This window comes from Ascochyta rabiei, chromosome 2 (assembly GCF_004011695.2).
Source record: "Ascochyta rabiei chromosome 2, complete sequence".
NCBI classification, from domain to species: Eukaryota; Fungi; Ascomycota; class Dothideomycetes; order Pleosporales; family Didymellaceae; genus Ascochyta; species Ascochyta rabiei.
The window spans coordinates 2,420,470-2,440,995 of NC_082406.1; the positions used below are offsets into that span (position 1 = coordinate 2,420,470).

Consider the following 20,526-nt stretch of genomic DNA (forward strand, 5'->3'; position numbering starts at 1 on the left):
CTGTGGGCGCTGGACCGGACTTTTTTTTCTTTTCTTCTCTTTAATTCAGACCACGTGATTGCTGCGCGTCCACCAATCGCCTCGACTTGATCATGCGATCGCGATTAATTCTCTTGTTGCTGATGTTGATGTTGTGTCGCTGCATTCAGCTCTGGCGAGGCTTCTCTGGTTTCCACACCGGAATGCTTTCTCGGCTGCAGGTCATCGGTTTTTGAACAGGGTGGTTGTGCGTTTGCATTCAAAGGACGTTCTTCTTCGTGTAGGCTGCGGGGGGCGGTGGTGGGCTTTTGGGATGCTGCTTTCTTTGGATTGTTGTTGGGCTCGGCTGTCAGCGTGTTTAGAGATGGATTGACAAGGGGGCTTGCGGGTGTGTAGCTGTGCGAGTTTGTTTCTTGAGACGATGCAATTTTTCAGACTTGTTGTCTTCTCAATTCAATCTGGACTTGTAGACATTGTGCAATGAGTTGGTAGAGCGGTGATTGATGAACGGCTGCGATACAAGGGAGGTGCAGTTGAACTATCTTAGCAGTGACTAAATTCTAGTATCATGACTGTTATAACAAACACATCATCTACTGAGAATGTCCTCTAGATTGGCTCGTCCCTCGGCTCAATCATAACCTCGTTAACAGCGACGTGCTCCGGCTGCTTCAGCGCATACACGATACTACCCGCAACATCCTCCGGATCCAGCACCTTTGCTCCGCTCGGCTCGCCGTACTTCTGCAGCGCCTCCTTATCCGTACTCATGCCTAGCAGGTCAGTTGCCACGTTACCAGGCTGGATGGACGTAACGCGCAGGCCTGTGCCTGCGGTTTCGACTCGCAGAGCCTGCAGGGTCGCCTCGACAAAGAACTTGCTGGCGGAGTAGACGCCCAGGCCGGGGAACACCTTGCGGCCGGCATCGGACGAGATGGCTACGAAATGGCCCTTCCCACGCTTGAGCATCGAGGGGACGACGGCGGCGATGGTATTGCAGATACCCTTGCAGTTAACGTCGACGGTCTGGTTCCATTGGTCTGTCAGTGCGTTTGCCATCATGGTGAAGTACATGACACCCGAGACGTTGACGAAGATATCGACGGGACCGAGCTGCTTTTCTGCGGCAGCTACGAGTGCTTCGACCTGAGCTTTGTCGGTAACGTCGGTCTTCTGGGTAATGATCTTGCCCTCGCGAATGGTGAGGCGCTTCTTAAGACTCTCAAGAGCATCAATGCGTCTTGCTGCGAGAGCTACGTGGCAACCCTCTCGTGTGAGTGCTGCAGCGGTGGCGGCACCAATTCCTGAAGAGGCGCCCATAACGATGGCGACCTTGCCGTAAAGCGGTCCCCGACGTGGAAGAGTTCTGGCTGAGCCGCCCACTGCGCCCTGAGCTTGAGGCGGCTGTGATAACCAACCTCGTGCGTACCAGTGTCGAGTGTAAGTCTCGAGGAGTGCCTGGTCGACCTTCGGGCGCTCGATGGCCGAACGCAGTGGTCGTGTCTGTGCGTTGTCGAGCACGACAACATCTCGCAAGAACTCGATACTTGGCATACCACTGCGAAGAATATCAACAGTGAAGGCACCGACACCACCCTTGGCGGATCCACGCTTCTCGTCCCATAGAGCGACCCAATTCTCGAAAGCCAGGGGCTTGGTAGGGTATCCGAGCTTTTCCACTTCTTCAAAGACCTGGCTAATGTCGACAGGATCTGGGTCGCCAATGTGGAAGATGGTCTGAGCAGTCTCGATTTGATCACTGAGGTGGAGGATAGCCTTGCTGACGAAGTCGACCGGGGTCATCTCGGCGCGCCAGCCCTTGACGTCTGGGTAGTGACCGATCCTGATCGATTCGACGATAAGAGCTGTCAACAAATCCCACGCGTTGGCTGCACCAGTCTCGCTGTGTCCACTGATAGTACCAAGGCGATGGATCTTCAAGGGCAGGCCGCGTTTCTGTGCTTCAAGGGCAAGCTGCTCAGCGACCCACTTGGTCTGACCGTACCCGTCTGCAAGCTTGGTAGGAACATCTTCTACACCGAGCATGCTGTCCTCTGGCCATCCTTCGCGACCCTTCGCTGGAGGAAGTACACCGTTTGTAGAGACATACTGAACTGTAACGCCTCCCGCGCTCGCTAGACGGAGGATCTCCCTCGTACCGCCAACGTTAGGCTTCTGCAACGCCGCATATGGGTATACCAAGTTGACGGTAGCGGCAGCGTGGATGATGACATCGAGTCTGTCGGCGAGCTTCTGGAAAGTATCTGGCGGAAGGCCAAATCGCTTCCTTGACAGGTTTCCTGGCAGAATCTCTACGCGCTCCATGATCGAGTCGCTCCAGAGGCCGAAATCGAGGAGATTGCTACGGATCCTTGCTATGGCGGCCGGAACATCATCCTGCGAAGCGTCTGCAAATCGAACCATACAGATGATGGTGGCGGATGTGTGCTCGAGAAGATCTCTGAGAAGAAAGGCACCCAGGAAACCGGTGACACCAGTGAGAAGCACCGTTTTGGCATCCTTTAGTGCGACAAACTTGGCATCCTTGGGCTGAATGTCCTTGTCCAAGACAGAATCAGCACGCAGAACAGCTGGTAGGTTCTCCTGTACTTCCGCTGTATGACCATCCCGGATCTTCCTCACAGTATCAAGGTGACCGTTCAAAGTCGCAGGTGTAGCAAGACGTGCGACTGGTACTCGGAAGCCGAAGGTGTTTGATAAGCGTGCTGCGAGATCAGCGAGCAAAAGTGAGTGGCCACCGAGATCGAAAAAGTTGTACTCTGGTGTGATAGAGCTAGCACTGATGCCCAGAATAGAAGCCCAGATGGTGGTGATTTGCTCGATATCAATCGGACTCTGCTCGTATTTGCGAGCACTTCCGGTTGGCGAGCTCGATCTTGGTGGAGGTAGGGCCTTGACGTTCACTTTGCCCGAGACATCATTTGTTGGTAAGGTCTCCAGCTCAACCCATAGAGCAGGTAACATGTAGTGGGCAAGATAAGCTTGTAACATACGACGAGCAGTAGAGCTGCGTCCTGCCTTGTCAATTTCGACAACAGGACGCTCTTCAGACGACTCTTTGTCGCGAACGATGTACGCAACCAACTGTCGATCGATTCCATCACCGTGAGCAATGACAGCGCAATGGCTGACAGCCAGGTGATTGCGGATTTCGCTCTCGACTTTGCCAGGAACGACCGAGTATCCGCGGATCTTGATCATTGCGCCAACACGTCCGGTGATCTCAAGTAGTCCACTTGGTAGTATCCTGGCCTTGTCGCCTGTCCTATACATCCGTGCGCCCTTCTGTGAGCTGAAAGGATTCGGTGTGAAAGCTTTGGCAGTGACTTCTGGGAGGTTCAAGTATCCACGTGCGAGCAAGTGGCCACCAATGAAGAGTTCACCGTTCTCTCCTTCATCCACTTTCTGGCCGCTTTCGTTGAGGATGTAGACATACTTCCTGTCGATGATAGGCGGGCCGACTGGGCAGTATGGAGTGTCCTCAATTTGGCCAAGCATTTCCTTAATGTCGCCGCAAGCAATCTCATGCGTTTCGCATGCACTGTAGACGTTGAGAATTCGGGTGTTTGGCAGAGCTGCAATGCCTCGCCTGGCGAGATCAGTAGTTACTACCTCGCCATTGAGCCAAACTGTCTTCAGGTTTGGAAGGCGTGTCTCCAGCGCTTGGTGACGGGCCAATACAGCAGCAAAGAGGGTTGGCGTGAAAAGTGTCTCGGTGACCTTCTTGGAACTAAGGAGATCGACGAGCATTCGGGGATCGTAGCTGGCCTCATCAGGTACAGCGATGACTGTCGCGCCTCGCAGCAGCGGCCGGATGATTTCCCAGACAAAGAACACGTTACACGCTACTCTCTCTCCAGGTTGAATATCTGAGAAGCCGAATCTGAGGTTGTATGAAAGCACAGCTGCCTTGTGCGGGTTTGCAATGCCCTTGGGCTTGCCAGTCGTACCACTGGAATAGGCAACGAAACATAGCCTTTCTAGATCTGTCTCCTCCGGTAGGGGTGGCAGCTCAGACTCATCGACGTGGCCATTCGATTTGAAACCTTGCTCGTCCAGTACGACGAGTGTTGTGCCTGCCGCAATCTTTCCAACCTCTGCGCTGATGGTAACCACTGCTGTCGGCCGTGCGTCTTCCAGTACGTCCGCGAGCAGATCCGGCGGGTAGGCCAACTCTAGTACCAAGAAAGCTCCACCTGCACGTAGCGCGGCCAGACATGCGATCACATAGTCGGCAGAACGCGGTAGTAATACACCGACTAAGCTGTCACGGCCCACACCATGACTCCGGAGCTGGAGAGCAAGCTCGGCAACCTTGTCGTGAAGTTGCTGGTAGGTGTATGTGTTCTTCTCGTCTTCGAGCGCAATGGCATCAGGTGTGGCTTTGACCTGCTGTGTGAAGAGTGCCGATAAGTCTTTGGTAGTGTCGATGATAGACATGGTCTTGAGGTTAATGCGGGGAGGGAGAGGGCGTGGAGAGGGTTGAGAAATGAAGCAATTGACGTCTATTTATTCGGTTGTATCCTGTACCTTGTACCGAGATCCACCGCTAGGGAAAGGTGCATGTGCAGCAGAAATCCAGCGTCCGAAGGTTGTTGAGGGGTACGATCTTGACCTGATAGCTGTTAGTGCCCCTCGCTTGTCGCTGTCGTCATTTCCTAGCCCACATTCTAAGGCTCAACTTCCGTTCTCATTGATCAACTCCCCACGTTGATGGTGGGCTAGATCTGGAGACAGGCGATTGTGCGGTTCGCCGCTGACAGCGTGTCCGGGGCGTCGCTGTTCACTAGCGCTGCCCGTCGGTCTGTCGGTTGCTGCGTCAATCTGGAATGCGCAAAGCAACCACCAATTTCGAGATGATCGTGGGCGGATGCTATGAGCGCATCGAGACTTGGTTCCGTGATCCTTCAGGATCCAGATGGCACAAGACCCACTTCTGTATTGGGAGGCACAAAGCGGTGGAATTGCACGACTCAGCACATGTTATCGTAAATACCTTCAGGCTACCGTCCAGGACTCCTTCGAGTTGGCAATGGCGAATACCTGAACACAACGTTCAACGTAGCTTGTCGCTTGGAGTACCTCAAGAAGAATGGCGCATTTGGCTTGCACGAACATATCTGGTTGCTTTTGGAATACTGAATTCAGAGTCATCATTCAAGTCCCTCTCTTGTTAGCAAGCCAACAAGCAGATGTACGGGTGCTTGAAATGGGCGTATACTGTCTTTCGAGTCCTGGCGATTGGCTTGATGTCTGCAAGCAATCGTGCTGGACCAGACAGTTGTTCATCGCTGCGACTTTGATGCATATTCGTGACATCTTATCCCCTACTCCTCAATTGTCTTGGCACACTCCCATCCACCGCTCAATCTCTCCTTCCACAGGCTGACTCGGTTATCGCCAGTGCTGACTGCCAGCACGTTGCCGCTGAGGCTCCAGCTTACACGCCACGCGGCGGCGTCGACGTTGAGGACGGTGGATTTCCAGTCGCCTACACTTGGTCAGTGAAATGTCGCTATCACAAGCGCTTCAGTACATACGCAGATCTGAGGAAGTCCAGATGCGCACAGTCTTGTCCTGGGACGCAGAGGCGATGTAGGACTTGGAAAGGACCGTGGGTGACCATGCTACGTCACGGACCCAGTCTGTGTGTCCAGGCAAGACTTGTGTGTTTTGCCAGCTCCCTGTCTCTACGCTAAATTCCCAAAGCTTAACCTGGCAGTCGCTGCCGCCTGTAACGAACCGACGCGCAGGGCCAGCCTGGTTCCCGCTGGCACTGACAACCTGACCGGGCGCAACGGCTGGTGCCCATGAGACACTGTTTACGCCTGAGCCGCAGGCCTGAAAGATCTGGTGTGTCCAGGCATCGCCCTTGAACTCGAGGACCGAGACGTTGCCATCGGAGGAAGCGCACGCGAGGAGGCAGCCGGCTTCGTGAGGCGCCCAGGCGACGTGGTTGACGGACGCGGTGTGGAGCGCAACGTCGTAGATCTTTTGCCAGGCGCCGGATTGCTCGCGCCAGATGAGGACCTTGCCGTCATACGAGGAAGAGGCGAGGATGTTGCCATACTTTGGGTGTGCCCATGCCACACACCATACAGCGCCCTCGTGTCTGTCTAGCTGTCAGCAACGAGCCGTGCCAAAGATTCGCGAGGACGTACCCTTTCAGTGTCTCGACCAGTCTGTGGGTTTCGCCCTCGACCTCGAAGATCTTGATCGTCTTGTCCGAAGAGCATGTAGCTAACCGCCTGCCATAGTAGTCCAGTACGGCATCGTGCTGAGTGTCGTTAGCTTCAATGGACAGCAAATCGACTCCGTTGGCGTCCATTGCGCGCCGTCGAGTTGTTTCGTGGTTGATTCGATATTCTCAAGGCTGTGCAGATTCGAGAGAGACCCGAGGTGAAAGCGTATAACGTACAATCATATCATCGTGGCCCGAATTCGCTATTACGTTCGCCTACAGTGAAGTCAGCGGGTGAAGCTCGGGCAGCTGTGTTTGCGCAGCGAGTGCGGGGAGGTACTTGCCATGCTTCTTGTGCGACAGTCGCGCTGATGTGTTGAGCGTCTGGAGAAAAGGAAAAAAAGCAGCAGAGGGGGTGGGACGAGTAGAAGGACGCGTATCAGGTACCCTCAATGTCGATGTGTTGCTCTGGCCTCAACTGCAGGGGTGGTGGCCAGTTCGGCGGGCGGTTTAGATCGGCAGCGCAGTCAGGCTGCAACATGGCCTGGCAATGCAGCCTTCGCCCATCCTACAGTATGGACTACCCCTACCATTTCCTTTGACATTGTGATCTCGATGCCACACAACCTCACTTCTCGGTCGCAGCTTCTTTTCCAGTCACCCTGCGTTGGATGCCAATGGGGGCAGATGGCTTTGGCACGCAGCCATGGCTCTTCTCTCAACAGTTCAACTGCTCGAACACCTAAGCCTCGTCTGTGATGCAGCTCAAGCTGCAAAGACTAGTTTCAGGGCCTCGCCAGCTCATCCACTCTTCACAGACAGGCCAAGGGGAGCCAAAGGCTGTTTTTGAAGGATCCAATTTGTTACATGGGTACCCATCCCGAGGGGCGCCTGTAATCGACACCAGACCACTCTTCTTGCCTCATTGGGCAATCCAACAGCCGCTAAAGTTCTCGAGCCTCATCCACGGATCTGTGCTCGACCTCATAACGCCAAACATTGCCAGTTATTGGGCGCACAAAGACTAAGAGGCCGATCATCTGAGACCGCCTTACTGAGAGCACGTGAGACTAGTCAGCAGAGACGCAAGTGCCCACCAGACAGCACTCACTGCAGCTTCGCCCTTTGCCGCCTTCGCACTAGCCGGTATAGGCATTCTGCCTAACATCTTGCAGCTTCTCGAGATTGCGACGGCTTGGAGGTAGTCGCTGTATACGACATGGCGACCCCTCAGAGCTCGCACCAGAGCCCTCGCAGCTCTCAGACGTGGATCTCAAACTCTGCTGCCTCAACATCGACTTCAAGGATGAACGATCTGCCTCTCCAGCTCTCACCAGCGCAAGTTGAAGCACAGCAAATACTAAAACACCTATTGTCAAAACTGAGCGAACCGGAGTCAAGGTACTACGAAAAATACGGCAGATGGGCCGAGAGACATGCCAGACTAGACGACTTCTGCTTGCGCTGCGTAAGACCCCAAGTCTGGGCCTACTTAAACGGACGCTGGAGTCTGGACGCGTACGTCAAACACGCACAGCACCAAACCTGACCACAATCTAACAAGCCAGCAGCCTGAAAACCATTGCGGGCGACCTACGCTCTGACGCCCGCGCAATCTACCTAAATGGAGTCCTAGGCCTCGACAAACGAGTTCGCATCTACATCGGGCAGGCCTCATCCCTGCGGCCCAGAATCGCACAGCATCTGAACTTCCGCTTCCGGCGCGATAACCCCTCGCTTCACTACCACGCGCTGCAGTCATCCGTCTACAACGCCATTGGCGTGCTTGCCGTCCTCCCAGGCCCCGGTATGGGGAATCACACGCTGCCAGGCATGGACGATCCGGGGCTGCTGCTCAATGTACTGGAGATGTGGATGTGCCTTGTGTTTCGCAGTTTGCCGGTCGCTACGCTGAAAGAGTGGATACCAGTAGGTGTCAGCTCCGGACGAAGAGAGGGCAAAGAAGGGGAATTTGGGGGGTTGAATATAAGGAGTCCGTTGGACCAGGGAGATGGCAGAGCCGGGTGGATTGATCTGAGTACGAATGAGGATCCGCTAGTGAGGGAGTATCTGGGTGTGGGTGCGGCGAAGAGTGAGCAGCCCAGGGAACAGAGAGGAGCCGAAACCGAGAAGAGGAAGAGAGAGTATGCGGAGAAGGCTAGGAAGCTCAACCAGAGCCAGAAGGGGATGCACCTGACGGCCAACACTCTGGTCGTCTTTGGTATGGGCGTAGTATTGGGGATTGCGATAGTGAAAGGATTCGGCGCGCCGGTGCCGAAACGGTGATGCAGTAATGCAGAGGATGATATATGCTACACAAAAGAGTACCAGAACCGCAACACCGGCAGCACTAGCCACCTAAACTTTCCGCCCTTAGTCTTCTCTGCGTCCTGCCAGCGTTTCCATAATCTTGCGAGCCATGCGCGGACCTGACCTCGCCACGACTCCCACTCTTCCTCAGCCCTCCACTCCTGACGCTCTCAAATGGTTTCCTTCTCCTGACGAGCTGATACCCCCTATCCAGCTCCACTTCAATCGCGCACCTGATCTTCAGCGCCGTGACGGCAGGCCACACGCTCCGCTCGCCTTTCAAGATCCAATAATCAATAGCCTCTTTTGTTGGATTCTCCAGCAACTTGAAGAAATCCCCCGGCGTGAGCGCGGGGACAAGAGTCAGACTGGCGCCTGGAATGTTCTCATCGAGCAGAAATCTTCGTATTGACGGTGGAAGATAGCCCAGTTCGTCGAGCTGGTGCAATCGATGCTGCACCTCCAGGAGGACAAGGCGCAGGATTGGCATGCTGAGTTTCCAGCGCCCATCCTGTCTGGGATTGGGATGGTGAAGATCGGAGCGGAGAAAGGGTGCGAGGTATGGTCGTGCTTGGGAGACGATGAAGTGATTGACGTTGAAGAGCTCGGCAATGCGGTGGAGAGGCGATTGGCGGTCCGAGTAAGAGGCGTGTGTCCATGGGCGGAAGGTGGTCTCTGATGCTGAGGACCAGGGTGTGATGTTGCCGAACTCGTCTTTGCACATCAAGGCCACAGGGTTGTAGAGAGTGGAAGATGCGGTTGCGTTCGAGGCGAGGGCCGCTGACCAGATGAGCTGGGCATGTGAGTAGGATGTTCTTGTAGACAAAGGGCATTACTCACTACGTTCGGAGCTGTGAGATAGTTTAGCAAATTCGGTACACCGCCGCCACCACAGGTGGTAACGGTAATGTTCAAGACCCTCTTCGTTCTGGTGTAGGCTTCCTCAAAAGTTAAATCTCCCACGTTGGCCTTTAACAGCTGCTCTAGTACGCCGACTTCCAGGAAGTGTCCCTCCTGCCACCACCGTCTGATGCGGCGCGTGAGTGTCTCTAGCCAGCCACTGCCTTTCGAGCCTTTTCTCCGCGGGCGCTTTGCAAATGCACTAAGATCGATGTTTTTCCCATTCAAGAAGTCCAAGAGCTCGTCTTCGGTATGTACTCCAACCAAGGCTGCGATTATTGCACCCGTAGCAGTTCCAGCAACAATGCGTGGAAGCAGACCGCGCAGATGGAGTGCTTTGACAACGCCCAGGTGACAAATGCCGAAGATTTGTCCACCCTGCAACACGAGGACTGATCTTCCAAACGCCTGCCTTGTATCGTGCAACACGTCCAACTTCGCCTGGTTGGTCAACCCCGTGTCCGAGCTCGCCGTAGTCGGGTATTGCGTGAGATATTCGATAGCGTACGAGACTTGAGTGACATAGTCCTCGATTAGAAGCTTCGTTCCGCCGTATGCACGATCGAAGAGACGCGGGGCGGTGATGTTCCCAAGGTTGCGAACAAGGCCACTTCGCAACAGGCCGATTAGGCCCAGCATGTCATCATCCTCATGAGCCTCGATTATAGCTGTGAGGCGTTGGTGTATGAGGCGGTAGTTGTAGTACTTGCTTGTCGCATTCTGGCGCCAGAGGTCGTAGCCCAGAAGCTCGTCGAGGTGGTATGCTGCGGCTTCCCATTCTTCAAAATAGCGCGCATCTGCGATAGTCTCGAGCAGCAAGTCTCTCGGGTTCTTCTTCGTCCACCATGCAAAGAGTCTCTTCAGCATTAGTCGTTAGCGGGGCGTTGCAAGTAGCCGTTAGAGCAGCATCGAGGAGCAACACACCCGGACCCAGAATAAGAAGATGTCACCAAAGCAGCTGAAAACGCTCCACAGCAAGGCTCCGGCCATCGTGACAACGTCTAGGAGATCAGCTGATGACGCCACTGATTCAAACGTCGTCGCGTTCTTTGTTGCGCGGGTCGGTCGTGGGCTGTCATCGAGGTATTTGGTTGTAGTATTCACATGTGATAGGCACGCGTCGCCGGAACTTCAGGATGGACGCCGAGACGGAAGGATTGCGCGGGGAGCATGCGCTAGGTACGTGGGGCTGAATGACACATGACGCAGCGACGATCTGTTCAGTAATAGACAACAACGCTCGAATATTTGGAGCTGTTAGTGCAACATGCCTGGCTCGTCTCTATGGCTTCTTCCACCGGATGCGCATCCGTTGAACGATGTGCTTACCTCCCTGATCAAGAGAACAGCCACGCGCTATGGCTCGTCAGACCTTTTTATCCCACACGTAACACTTACATCGAACATCTTGCCCTCGACTTATGAAGCGGAGCCCCAGAAATGGCTTGACTCTCTGGATCTCCCAGCAGGGAACGAAGTCCAGGTGGAGTTCGAAAAACTGAGCAGCGAGGATGTTTATTTTCGCAAGCTCTACATCAAGTGCCAAAAGACCGCCGGACTGAGAGCGCTAGCAAAGGCCTGCAGGGAGCAGGCTGTTGATCATGGAGATAAAGAAACAGCAAGGAGGTGGGCAGATGAGGTGTACAATCCGCACACAAGCCTACTGTAGTGCGTACCAAGCCATTGTTCACTCAACAGGTCATGATTAACTCCTGCTTGCAGCTACGACTGTCCACAAATCAGTGCGAAAGAACTTGGAGAGACAAGCGAACTCTCTCGGGAGGAAGGCATCGACCTTGTAGAGCGAAATGAGGGGTCGTCTTGGACTGGTGGTCGCGTTGTACTAGTAGCTACCGACAAGCCAACTACTGAATGGAAGCCCATCGCCGAGAGAGTAATATGATGCGTCACTACCTAGTGGTTGTAGTCTGAGACTCTATTAGCACGACGAAAATCCAATGTCCGGTTGCAACTTCGTACCGCCAGTGGACGCATGGGGCAGTCAATGATTTGTTGGTACACTCCGCTGAGGCTGCTGTGGCTGGAGCATAGGAATTGAACCCCTTTGTGCCCCACGCACGCCTGATTGAGGCTAAAGCAAGAAATACGTCATGGAGGGGTCATGACGAGCTGCATGAGGTGCACATGAGCAGGTGATTTGGAAAATCTGTTATTTGAATGTTTGCATTACTGTTCATACTGCTTATGGTATCTACATACTCATGGCTCATTAAAACATTAGGAAATCAGAAACTTTAAACTGCGCATTTACTTCATGAAACCACGCTTGCCGTCACCGTCAGCGTCAACCTTGGGGTTGAGCTTGTCCATGAGGCTGGGCTTCTTGTGTTCGCCGTGCTCAGACGAAGAGACAGAGTCGCGAGTGTGGGTGTTGTGAGCATCAGCCCTTGAGCGGTCCTCCCTAAGGGCATCGGGCAGTCCGTCCTTGGCAGTGTGTGTACGGTTGTCACGAGCGAAGTCGGTGTGCTGCTGGCCGTGGTGACCAGCGGCGCCTGCGGCAGCACCGGCAATGACACCGGATTCACCTCCGTGACGAGCAGTGCCGTCGTAGTCGCCGTGGCGAGGAGTACCGGAGACGTGGTGGTGATCATGGTGACCCTCTCCCTCGCGGATGACACCGAAACCGCCAGCGGTACCGGCACTGATATTCTTTGGAACACCTTCGAAGGCGTCGTAGCGCTCCTCACGGCCAGTGAGAGCTCCGCCCTTGTTCTTGAACTCATCCATGGTCATAGGAGGGAGAGCGGTAGTGCTGTGGTGGGTGGCCTTGTTATGGTGAACCTCGTGGATGGGAACAGTGGTGTGAACAACGTTAGGCTGGATGGTCTCCTTCTGCACGACAGGCTGGATGGTTTCGTGGATGTGGTGATGAACGTGCTCGCCTCCGATGGCGGCAGCAGCGCTTTGGCTGTGCGTGGTGGCATCTACGCGACGCTCGTCCTTGAAACGGGCCTGCTCTTCAATGAGGTTCCTCTTCGTGTTGTCATGGTCGCGATGGTCGAACTCGCGGTGCTGGACGGCGCCGAGCTTGGCGGTGTGCTGCTCGGGCAAGACCTCGCGGTCCTGCACAGGCTGAACGGTACGGTGGTAGTGGTCCTGGTGAACCTCCTTGTCGACGGCCGTCTGAACCTCCTCGTGGACGTGGGGCTTAACAACCTCGTGCTGAACAGCAGGGGCAACAGCCTCGTGGACGGTGGTGTCGTGGTGACCCGACTTGGACATGAAGTCAGTGATAGCTGCCTTGGCCTTGTCCATTGTAATTGATGTGCTGTGAGGTAGTTTGGTGTGGGAGTGATGGGAGTGTGAGTAGGGAAGTTGTAGGTGTGATGAAGTTTGAAGGGCTGGTGTTTGATGATGGTATGATGATGAGGTCGAGCCGTAGCTGCCTAAGCTCTTTATACCTGCGCACGTCTAGAGCCTACGCAGCACGACGTAATTGACAGGCGTGGAAAGCGCGGTAAAGCTTGCTTTCTCGGTGCCTTCCACGGCACATCAGCGTAGTCCCATCGCGGTGATGCATGTGTATGGCCATACCCATTGGCTCCGCAAGAGCGGACTGAATTCGACGGGTCCCGCTGTGTGGGAGCAGAGGTAGCTCCGAGGGGCCTGGGTTCCAAAGACGTACTGTCGATGTACGTCAGAAGTACCAGACCAACTCATCAGCCACAGTTGACGTCAATACGACGAGCGCTACGTTTTACTTTTTGGGGCAGAGCTCATGCTCAAAGCGGGTGGAGCTCTTGTGGCCCAGTGCTCCCTAGAGCATCCGCTAGACGCTTTCGCTGCCAGCGAGCTCAAGTCCTCACATTCCTCACAATGCCACACAATCGATGGCATACCCTCCTCGCAAAAGCGCCCCGGGATCCCCCAGACTGGCGAATGTCAAATTGCGCAGAACGGAGGATTGGGGCATGGAGGGATCTGCGCTGGGGTGGCGCTGGGCGCCTGGGATGGTGATGCCGATCCTAGATCAAAGCGTCCGTGCGCCTACCGAAAGCATGCTGCGTGGCCCCACCTCTTCTACGCGTCACCCGCGCATTGTGTTTGTGTGTCCTGTTTCGCTCGTAGCGTCGCCACGGCTGCGTTCGAGACTGACGCACTGGAAATCACCATCCCGTCTGGTACGCTATTGCGATCAGCAGCGGAGCCAGCCGCTGTTGGCCACCTCCTTTGCTTGTCGTCATCCCGTCTCGTATGTCCTCCATGCAGAATGCAAACACACGATGCTTGTGGCTCCATCACAGTACCTAAGTGGGCCTGTGGTGCTGCTCGCCATGGTTGAACAGCTCTTGTAGCAGACGATGTGAACATCGTGATAGGACTACGTCACTGCAGAAGCCGTGCATCAGCTAGCAGCTGCCTCAATCGACTTCCCCAGCCGCCAAAATGGACACGACAGCTCGGTGGGGTTCTGCGAGTAGAAAAGAAAGCAGACAGCCTGGGCTGCTCGGAGACGCCGCCATCAGGTCTGGTCTTTGCTGCGCTCTCCCGTACATAGCTGTACCTTTTGGCGAGCCATAGCGTCACCATAAGGGCCCCATAGCAGCGTTTCCACGTGCGACCGTGCTGGCACTGAGCGGCTTCTGGACTGTTCTTTTGGTCCACCGAGTATTTTCGTACTCCAGCAGCCTTGCGCCTTCGCTCGAGCAAAGTCGAAATTTCTAAGAAAGCACGCTGCGTGCGTCATAGCTTACCGTGTCGTCCATCTTGTGGCCCTGCGATCCCACCGTTCGGGCTCGTTGAGACCCGCCTGCCTTGTGTGCTCTTGACTTCAGCTCCATACCTAGGATTTTTATTTTTTTTTCTGAGCTTTCGCCCCTCCCATCCTTCTACCTGAGCCCTGTTTTGAGAAGCTAGGCACCATGCAGCGCAAGCTGAAATCTGTCTTTCGAAGGTCCAGTAGTCCAAAAGCCTCCCCAGCGTCACCAAAGAGCAAGACCCGTCACACCGAACCAACTTCACCACCTGGTGATCAGCGACGTGTGTCTTCAGACCGACATGGCCGCACTTCAGTCGATTCATCTGCGACTGGCTCGATCTACACTGGTCGCAGCAGACCTGTCAGTTCAGTCTACGATGACCGTCGTCAAAGTCAAGCATCTGCGAAGCACCCGACGGCGACTGACTTCGCCTCCTCTTCGGACCCCAATGGCGGCGCTATAGCAAACGACTACAAGGCTTATCTGCCTGCTCTGTCCCCTGTGAACGACGACCATGGCGACGAATACATTTCGCTCGATGACGACAGAGGCCAGATTACTGGAGCAAGTAAGGGACGGCACGAGGAAGGTGTCGCAGACCGCAATATCGCGCGCTATAGTACATCTATGGATAACGGAAACCGAGTTCCAGCAGGTGCTATTCGCAGCGAGCCAGTCGGAATCGCTCTCAGTGAGTATCAATTCGACCAAATGTGGCGAGTGTTTTTTCTAACTTTTCGCAGGCACCCCTGCTTCGAACCCAACGTCTGGTAAACAACACTCGCGTAACCACTCTACGGACACTGGCTCTGCTGGTAAATACATTGCTAAGGGTGGCACTACTGGCAACGAGGGCCTTGTGGACGGCATCCGTACGTACACGACGACCAGCCAACATGAGAACGGGTCACAGAAGAGGTCAAGCTTCTCGCCCAAGACTGCTCGCATCGAGACTGGACGGGAGACAAGGAAATCCCGCCCATCAGACAGCGATAACAGCACGCCCGGACTACAAAAGGAGACAAACGGCGTCCAAGGTACACAGTCCGGCGTACGCCATGCTACTGTGGACGGAACAGCGAATGGTGAAGAGACCAAATTAGCCAGACAATTGCGTCAGGATGGCGTCGCAGACCTTCGGAACACCACCGACACAGACGGAGACATCGTATGGGCGCCTGGTACGTTAGTCCTCCTTCTAGCCCCTTCAAACTGCTTTCGGACTGCCGAATCCTATCTTATATGTTCTAAAAATGCTGATTACATTGTAGCTGTCACACACGAAGTCATCAAGCCGCACCAACACGAGATCATACAGCAGAAGATCTACCGCGAGATCCACAATTACGAACACTTTCATCGCATACAGCCCGTTATGATGACAGAGGTCCTCCCACCTCGCCATTGGATTCCGAGTCCGAACGGTGAGGGGCTCATCGAGATCTCCGCGGACGAGCTCCCGGCCCGCACCGGCAAGAATCGTTGGTGGTCGATTTGCGAGCATTCGAGCCCTTACGCGCTGCAGAAGACAACTCAAACGTACCGCACGGAGCCTGAGATTATAGAAGCAGGTACATTCTTGACTGAAGAAGGTTTCGAGCGCAAGGAGACGATCATCATCCACCCTCCGACACTTGCTGACTTGACCGGATATGCTGGGCCTGTGCAGGCTGTGCACTTCGACCACAAGACCGGAGAGCGCTGGTTGGGGGAGCTCACGACGATGGACAAGCTCCGCGAGCTCCAGCAGTCACTTGATCGTGCGCCGGACGCACAAATGTTCCAAATGAGCGAACTTGCAGAGAGCCTTCCTAAAGTGCCTGCCAGCTCCATGCCTGTGCGCAAGCCTGTGAGCGGACTTTCTTCACAGGTACATGGTTCGAATGTTGGACGAACATTGAGTGCTGTGTAAGCAAGCCTGCTTTCTTGATACCTGATTAATTACACTACCTTAATAAACCCACCATGTACATTAGATAAGCAAGGTGTTGGAGGCGCATTTGTTCGTACAGAACATGATTGCTGGAATCATATGATTGGTCGCATTGGCAGCAAGCTTGGAGTTTGGGTATGGCACCGACTAAATCCCTCTCAACTTGGTGTCTTCATTGACTTTGCTTTACGTCTCTAACGACCTCGGGCACTTGCAAAAATCCTAGTGCTTTATTCGTGTCAAGCTCTCCCTGCCTCGCTACCGCTCGCACCGGACTTTCACAACAAGCCGAGTCACGATGGCGTTACCCGATATTCCAGATCTCACTTTTATTCAATTCAATACCTGCCCCTTCGACTCGTAGAAGGAAGTCAGGAGAACGCACAACTGCTTCTAGAAGAATAGGACGGAGCGTCGTGCAATTGTCTTACATCAGTACTCCACGCTCATCTATACCTTTCAGGATGCCACTAGCAATGAACAGTGCTGTATTGCGACCATCGACTTTCAATCGTTTGAACTCAACTTGGTTTGACGCACAGCCATTTTTGCGTTTATACTCGCCAACAACATCGTGTGCTTGCGTTGGAAGTCCAAAGACGTCATTCCTGAGTATCAAACCTTACGAATATAGCCGCAGATTTGTCTATCATTTACACAAAGCCTCACAGCCACGCCTATCGTATTGAAGCTTGCAGTGTAGGACTTTATGAAAGCCATGATTTGCTGGTCTTCCGCACGAATGACAAATTGCTCAGCCTTTTCTATGACCAAGGACGCATCTCGGAACAAGGTGTGTAGGAGGATCGTCGTGATCCATCCATATTCCCTAACCATGCGCCTCCATTCTGTCGCGCGATCTGCTACTAGGTATCGCACTTCGTTATAGCTCTGTAGCGCACTGAGGAGAAGAGGGAGAGCGCCCAAGACAAGGCCTGCGGCTTCCACGCCGGACATGACAAGGCGGCGGTACGAAGAGAGGTTCTGGATTCAAGTTCGTCTGCGACAACAACAGCGTTTTAAGGGCGTACAAAGGATATACGAAAGGCGGAATGTCGTAAGTGCGAGCTACAGGACACTCAAGGCTTATTGAAAGTTTATGAGCTTATTCTGCGTGCCAGGGTCCAGGCCGCCTGTCCGTGAAGAGCGGGGTGCGTTCGCCCACTCAGGTCCTTTAACTCTCTCGCGCAACATCAAGGCTACCCGCTGGGCTGACTTGGACAACCGAGCGGAAGCTGGTTGTTGCTCGAGGTTTCTCAGCCTGGCAATATGTCAAGACCGTCCCGTGACAGACTGGAGTTGCTTGAGCGGTGGCGGCTATGCAGAAACGCACACGACGTTACGTACCGAGGCTGAGGTCTCGGGTCGTCGAACGAAGATCCTAGGACACGACAACGTGGGGTGCTAGATTTTCCATGCTCCAGAGCCGAGATCTCCAACTGTGCGAGAGTCAAAGGCCTGCTACCTATTCGATGCTCAGATCAGCCTGTGGCGCGAGGCAGAGTGGACGAAGCCTGAGCCAGCATCGAGCCCAGAGATGCCAAGCTCATCTACAGCCCGTAGGAAATGCTGCAGTCGCTGCAATTGGAGAGCAACCAAGGGCCAAGAGAAAGTCAAGAGTTCGGGGTAATTTTTATGATTCTCGAGTTGCAGATTCTTCGGGGTGTCCGAGGGCAGTCGCATCATCCAACAGTGAGCTCTTCACGAGCTGAAGGCGTTTCTACGGGAAGTATGGTTCGACGAAGCACTGCGGTACCTGGGTTGGAGAGCACACATGTACGAGAAGCAAAGTCGGTGTTGGCCGTTGGTTCGAAAGCTGTCCCGCGCAGCTTGATTTCCGGGCTAGTGGGCTGATGTCGACCCAGACCCTGCAAACACCAAACACCAAGCTGCTATCTCGACCATCCCTACCCAAAGCGTACCGCTACGCACATGGCAAGCCATGACGTTTACAGTTGGACAACGGAACCACAACCATGCTTACCAAGACGAACGGTCGCGCAGTTCGGACAAGGCAACCACGATCAGCAGATCGTAGTGAGTTTTGAGCGCTACCATACGTCAGGAAACGGCGTGCAGGACCAGAAATCTCTTGGCTGGCGCTAGGGCAATCCGTCCACAGCGGTATCGCGGAGGCTTATGCAATGTTCATCCTTCACATCCAAGGCTGAGCCTGCGCTAGCGCTGCTGAGTATTTTATGAACCTGCTACGCTCCTCTTTTTGCCTACTGCTCACGTTCACGTTACACCAACCGCGAACAGCTTCACAGAGTATCCAGCTGCCCACGCTAGTGGTAGATGGAATTCGTCGTGCAATACTTTTCTCTTCTACTTAAGGGTCTTTGCTGATTTTGTGGTTCTACACGTCTGAATCTCCTCTACTATGGCCTCAAGCGGCATCGACTATGTCCAGAATGGGCCCCTCGACAAAAAGGTCGTGTCTGTCGACGAAGAGAAGAGCTTCGAACCTCGCCGCAGCGATTCGGTTGGCTCTGTAAGACTCGTTCACGACAATACCCACCGAAAGCTCAAGAGTCGACACATCCAGCTCATCGGTATTGGTGGTACTATCGGAACTGCCCTCTATGTCCAAATCGGTCGGGGCTTGATGAACGGCGGCCCAGCGTCGCTGTTCATTGCCTTCTCCTTGTGTGAGTCGTCTTTGCACGGGTCAATATGGGGCAATAGCTAACACTGTACAGGGTGCACTGTGATCTTAGCGGTCACTGTCAGTGAGACTCCCTGTTGATTTTCCCTACGCAACACATCCCATCGCGACAATGCCCAAGCGTCCTCCAACGCCCAGAGCAACACATTCCACGCTTGTCCCGATGCGGAAGTCAAACTGACCGCAACTCAGGTATCGCCGAAATGGTCACCTTTCTGCCAATCTCGTCGCCCTTTATTCGGTTTGCCGGCCGCTTTGTCGACGATGCTTTCGGTGTTGCTGCTGGCTGGAATTTTTTTATCTTCGAGGCTGCACTCGTGCCATTTGAGATAGTGGCTTGCAATGTCATTATCAATTTCTGGAGCAATGCGGTGCCTGTTGGTGCAATCATTGCCATCGTCATCGTCCTCTATGGGTATGTCAATTCCTGCACTGTGGGAACTAGATCGATGGTAAATTTGAGACTGACGCAACAACAGTGTGATCAATCTGATGGCCGTGAAATGGTACGGTGAGACCGAGTTCTGGGCTGCCGTCGGCAAAGTCCTGCTCATCATCGGTCTCCTTATCTTTACTTTCATCTCCATGTTGGGCGGAAACCCCGAGAAAGACCGCTATGGATTCAGGTACTGGAAGAAACCCGGTTCTTTCGCTGAGCTGTACTACACGGGCGACCTGGGCCGCTTCTTGGGCTTTTTGCAGTGCTTGATTCAGGCCTCCTTCACCATCGCTGGCCCAGACTACGTCTCTATGGCGGCCGGAGAGACCGAGAACCCAAGAAAGGTCATGCCTCGTGCCTACAACGCCGTCTTCTACCGTCTAACGGCGTTCTTCGTTCTCGGTTCCCTGGCTGTCGGCATCAACGTCCCATACAACGACCCTGAGCTGAAGGCCGCCTTCGCTGATGGCAAGCCCGGAGCTGCCGCTTCACCCTACGTCGTCGCCATGAACAGGCTTCGAATCGAGGTCCTGCCACACATCGTCAACGCTGGTGTGCTTGCTTCTGCCTTCTCTGCCGGTAACTCGTACGTCTACTGTGCGTCGCGCTCCCTCTTCGGTCTCGCGCTCGAAGGCAAAGCCCCAAAGGCCCTCACCAAATGCACCAAGCAGGGTGTGCCATACCTCTGCGTCGCCGTGGTCCTCGCCATCTCGCTGCTATCGTTCCTGCAGCTGAGCGAAAACTCCGCCGTCGTCCTCAGCTGGTTCGTGAGCTTGGTGACGGCCTCGCAGCTCATCAATTTCTCCGTCATGTGCTACACGTTCCTGTGCTTCTACAAGGCGTGCAAGGTGCAAGGCCTCGATCGCAACACGCTGCCCTACACGGGCATCCTGCAGCCGTACGCAGCATACTACGCGCTGACAGCGACCTTCATCATGACGTTTGTCGGCGGCTACACGGTGTTTCTGCCGGGCTACTGGGACGTCCCTACCTTCCTCTTCTCGTAAGCATTTTCATTCTTACTTGCAGTGGTCAACTGCTCGCTAACGCGCTTCTAGCTACATGATGGTGTTCCTCTTCCCCATCATCTTCCTCGGGTGGAAGTTCATCAAGAAGACCAAGACGGTCAAAGCGCACGAAGCGGATCTCGTCACCGATCTGGCTGAGATTGAAGAGTACCATCGTAACTTTGTGCCGACGGTCGAGACTAACTGGTTCAACAAGATGCTGGACAAGCTGTTCGGTTAAGAAGGGCCCGTGCTGCGTGGGAAACGGAAGGGCGGCGGTAGGGTGTTTGGCTTGCTGTTGGTTACGCTTTAGATTGCTCCTCGTGCCCGGAAGGCGGGGGAGGGTGCGTCCGCTCACACTCTGTCG

At 54.4% G+C, this 20,526-nt stretch overlaps 8 protein-coding genes across 9 annotated transcripts; 4 read left to right on the plus strand and 4 right to left on the minus strand.

Annotated features, from left to right (window-relative positions):
* Positions 1-588: 588 nt before the first annotated feature.
* Positions 589-4,440, minus strand: EKO05_0001674 (uncharacterized protein; the record flags this gene model as incomplete). Its single annotated transcript, XM_038945031.1, has 1 exon — positions 589-4,440. One exon carries the CDS (start codon positions 4,438-4,440, stop codon positions 589-591), a length of 3,852 nt encoding a protein of 1,283 aa, XP_038802428.1.
* An 887-nt stretch (positions 4,441-5,327) lies between these two features.
* On the minus strand, positions 5,328-6,528 carry EKO05_0001675 (GTPase-activating protein S13; the record flags this gene model as incomplete). Of its 2 annotated transcripts, XM_059635731.1 has the most annotated exons (5): positions 5,328-5,491; positions 5,541-6,112; positions 6,162-6,277; positions 6,419-6,457; positions 6,526-6,528. In XM_059635731.1, 5 exons carry the CDS (start codon positions 6,526-6,528, stop codon positions 5,328-5,330), a joined length of 894 nt encoding a protein of 297 aa, XP_059491714.1. The 2 variants fall into 2 exon arrangements, with proteins under 2 accessions (XP_059491714.1, XP_038802429.1); XM_038937520.2 differs by having other exon boundaries at positions 6,162-6,528.
* An 872-nt stretch (positions 6,529-7,400) lies between these two features.
* Positions 7,401-8,467, plus strand: EKO05_0001676 (uncharacterized protein; the record flags this gene model as incomplete). The annotated part of the gene is made up of 2 exons (XM_059635732.1): positions 7,401-7,699; positions 7,753-8,467. The coding sequence occupies 2 exons, from the start codon at positions 7,401-7,403 to the stop codon at positions 8,465-8,467; spliced, it is 1,014 nt and encodes a 337-aa protein (XP_059491715.1).
* Positions 8,468-8,531: 64 nt separating this feature from the next.
* On the minus strand, positions 8,532-10,381 carry EKO05_0001677 (Triacylglycerol lipase; the record flags this gene model as incomplete). Its single annotated transcript, XM_038937507.1, has 3 exons — positions 8,532-9,284; positions 9,332-10,249; positions 10,316-10,381. The coding sequence occupies 3 exons, from the start codon at positions 10,379-10,381 to the stop codon at positions 8,532-8,534; spliced, it is 1,737 nt and encodes a 578-aa protein (XP_038802431.1).
* Positions 10,382-10,658: 277 nt separating this feature from the next.
* Positions 10,659-11,294, plus strand: EKO05_0001678 (2',3'-cyclic-nucleotide 3'-phosphodiesterase; the record flags this gene model as incomplete). The annotated part of the gene is made up of 2 exons (XM_038937120.2): positions 10,659-11,059; positions 11,114-11,294. The coding sequence occupies 2 exons, from the start codon at positions 10,659-10,661 to the stop codon at positions 11,292-11,294; spliced, it is 582 nt and encodes a 193-aa protein (XP_038802432.2).
* A 365-nt stretch (positions 11,295-11,659) lies between these two features.
* Positions 11,660-12,667, minus strand: EKO05_0001679 (uncharacterized protein; the record flags this gene model as incomplete). Its single annotated transcript, XM_038945032.1, has 1 exon — positions 11,660-12,667. One exon carries the CDS (start codon positions 12,665-12,667, stop codon positions 11,660-11,662), a length of 1,008 nt encoding a protein of 335 aa, XP_038802433.1.
* A 1,607-nt stretch (positions 12,668-14,274) lies between these two features.
* On the plus strand, positions 14,275-16,024 carry EKO05_0001680 (uncharacterized protein; the record flags this gene model as incomplete). Its single annotated transcript, XM_038937543.1, has 3 exons — positions 14,275-14,803; positions 14,856-15,293; positions 15,384-16,024. 3 exons carry the CDS (start codon positions 14,275-14,277, stop codon positions 16,022-16,024), a joined length of 1,608 nt encoding a protein of 535 aa, XP_038802434.1.
* Positions 16,025-18,428: 2,404 nt separating this feature from the next.
* EKO05_0001681 (general amino acid permease agp2) lies at positions 18,429-20,400 on the plus strand (the record flags this gene model as incomplete). Its single annotated transcript, XM_038937239.1, has 5 exons — positions 18,429-18,696; positions 18,748-18,777; positions 18,906-19,128; positions 19,193-20,155; positions 20,211-20,400. The coding sequence occupies 5 exons, from the start codon at positions 18,429-18,431 to the stop codon at positions 20,398-20,400; spliced, it is 1,674 nt and encodes a 557-aa protein (XP_038802435.1).
* Positions 20,401-20,526: the final 126 nt, after the last annotated feature.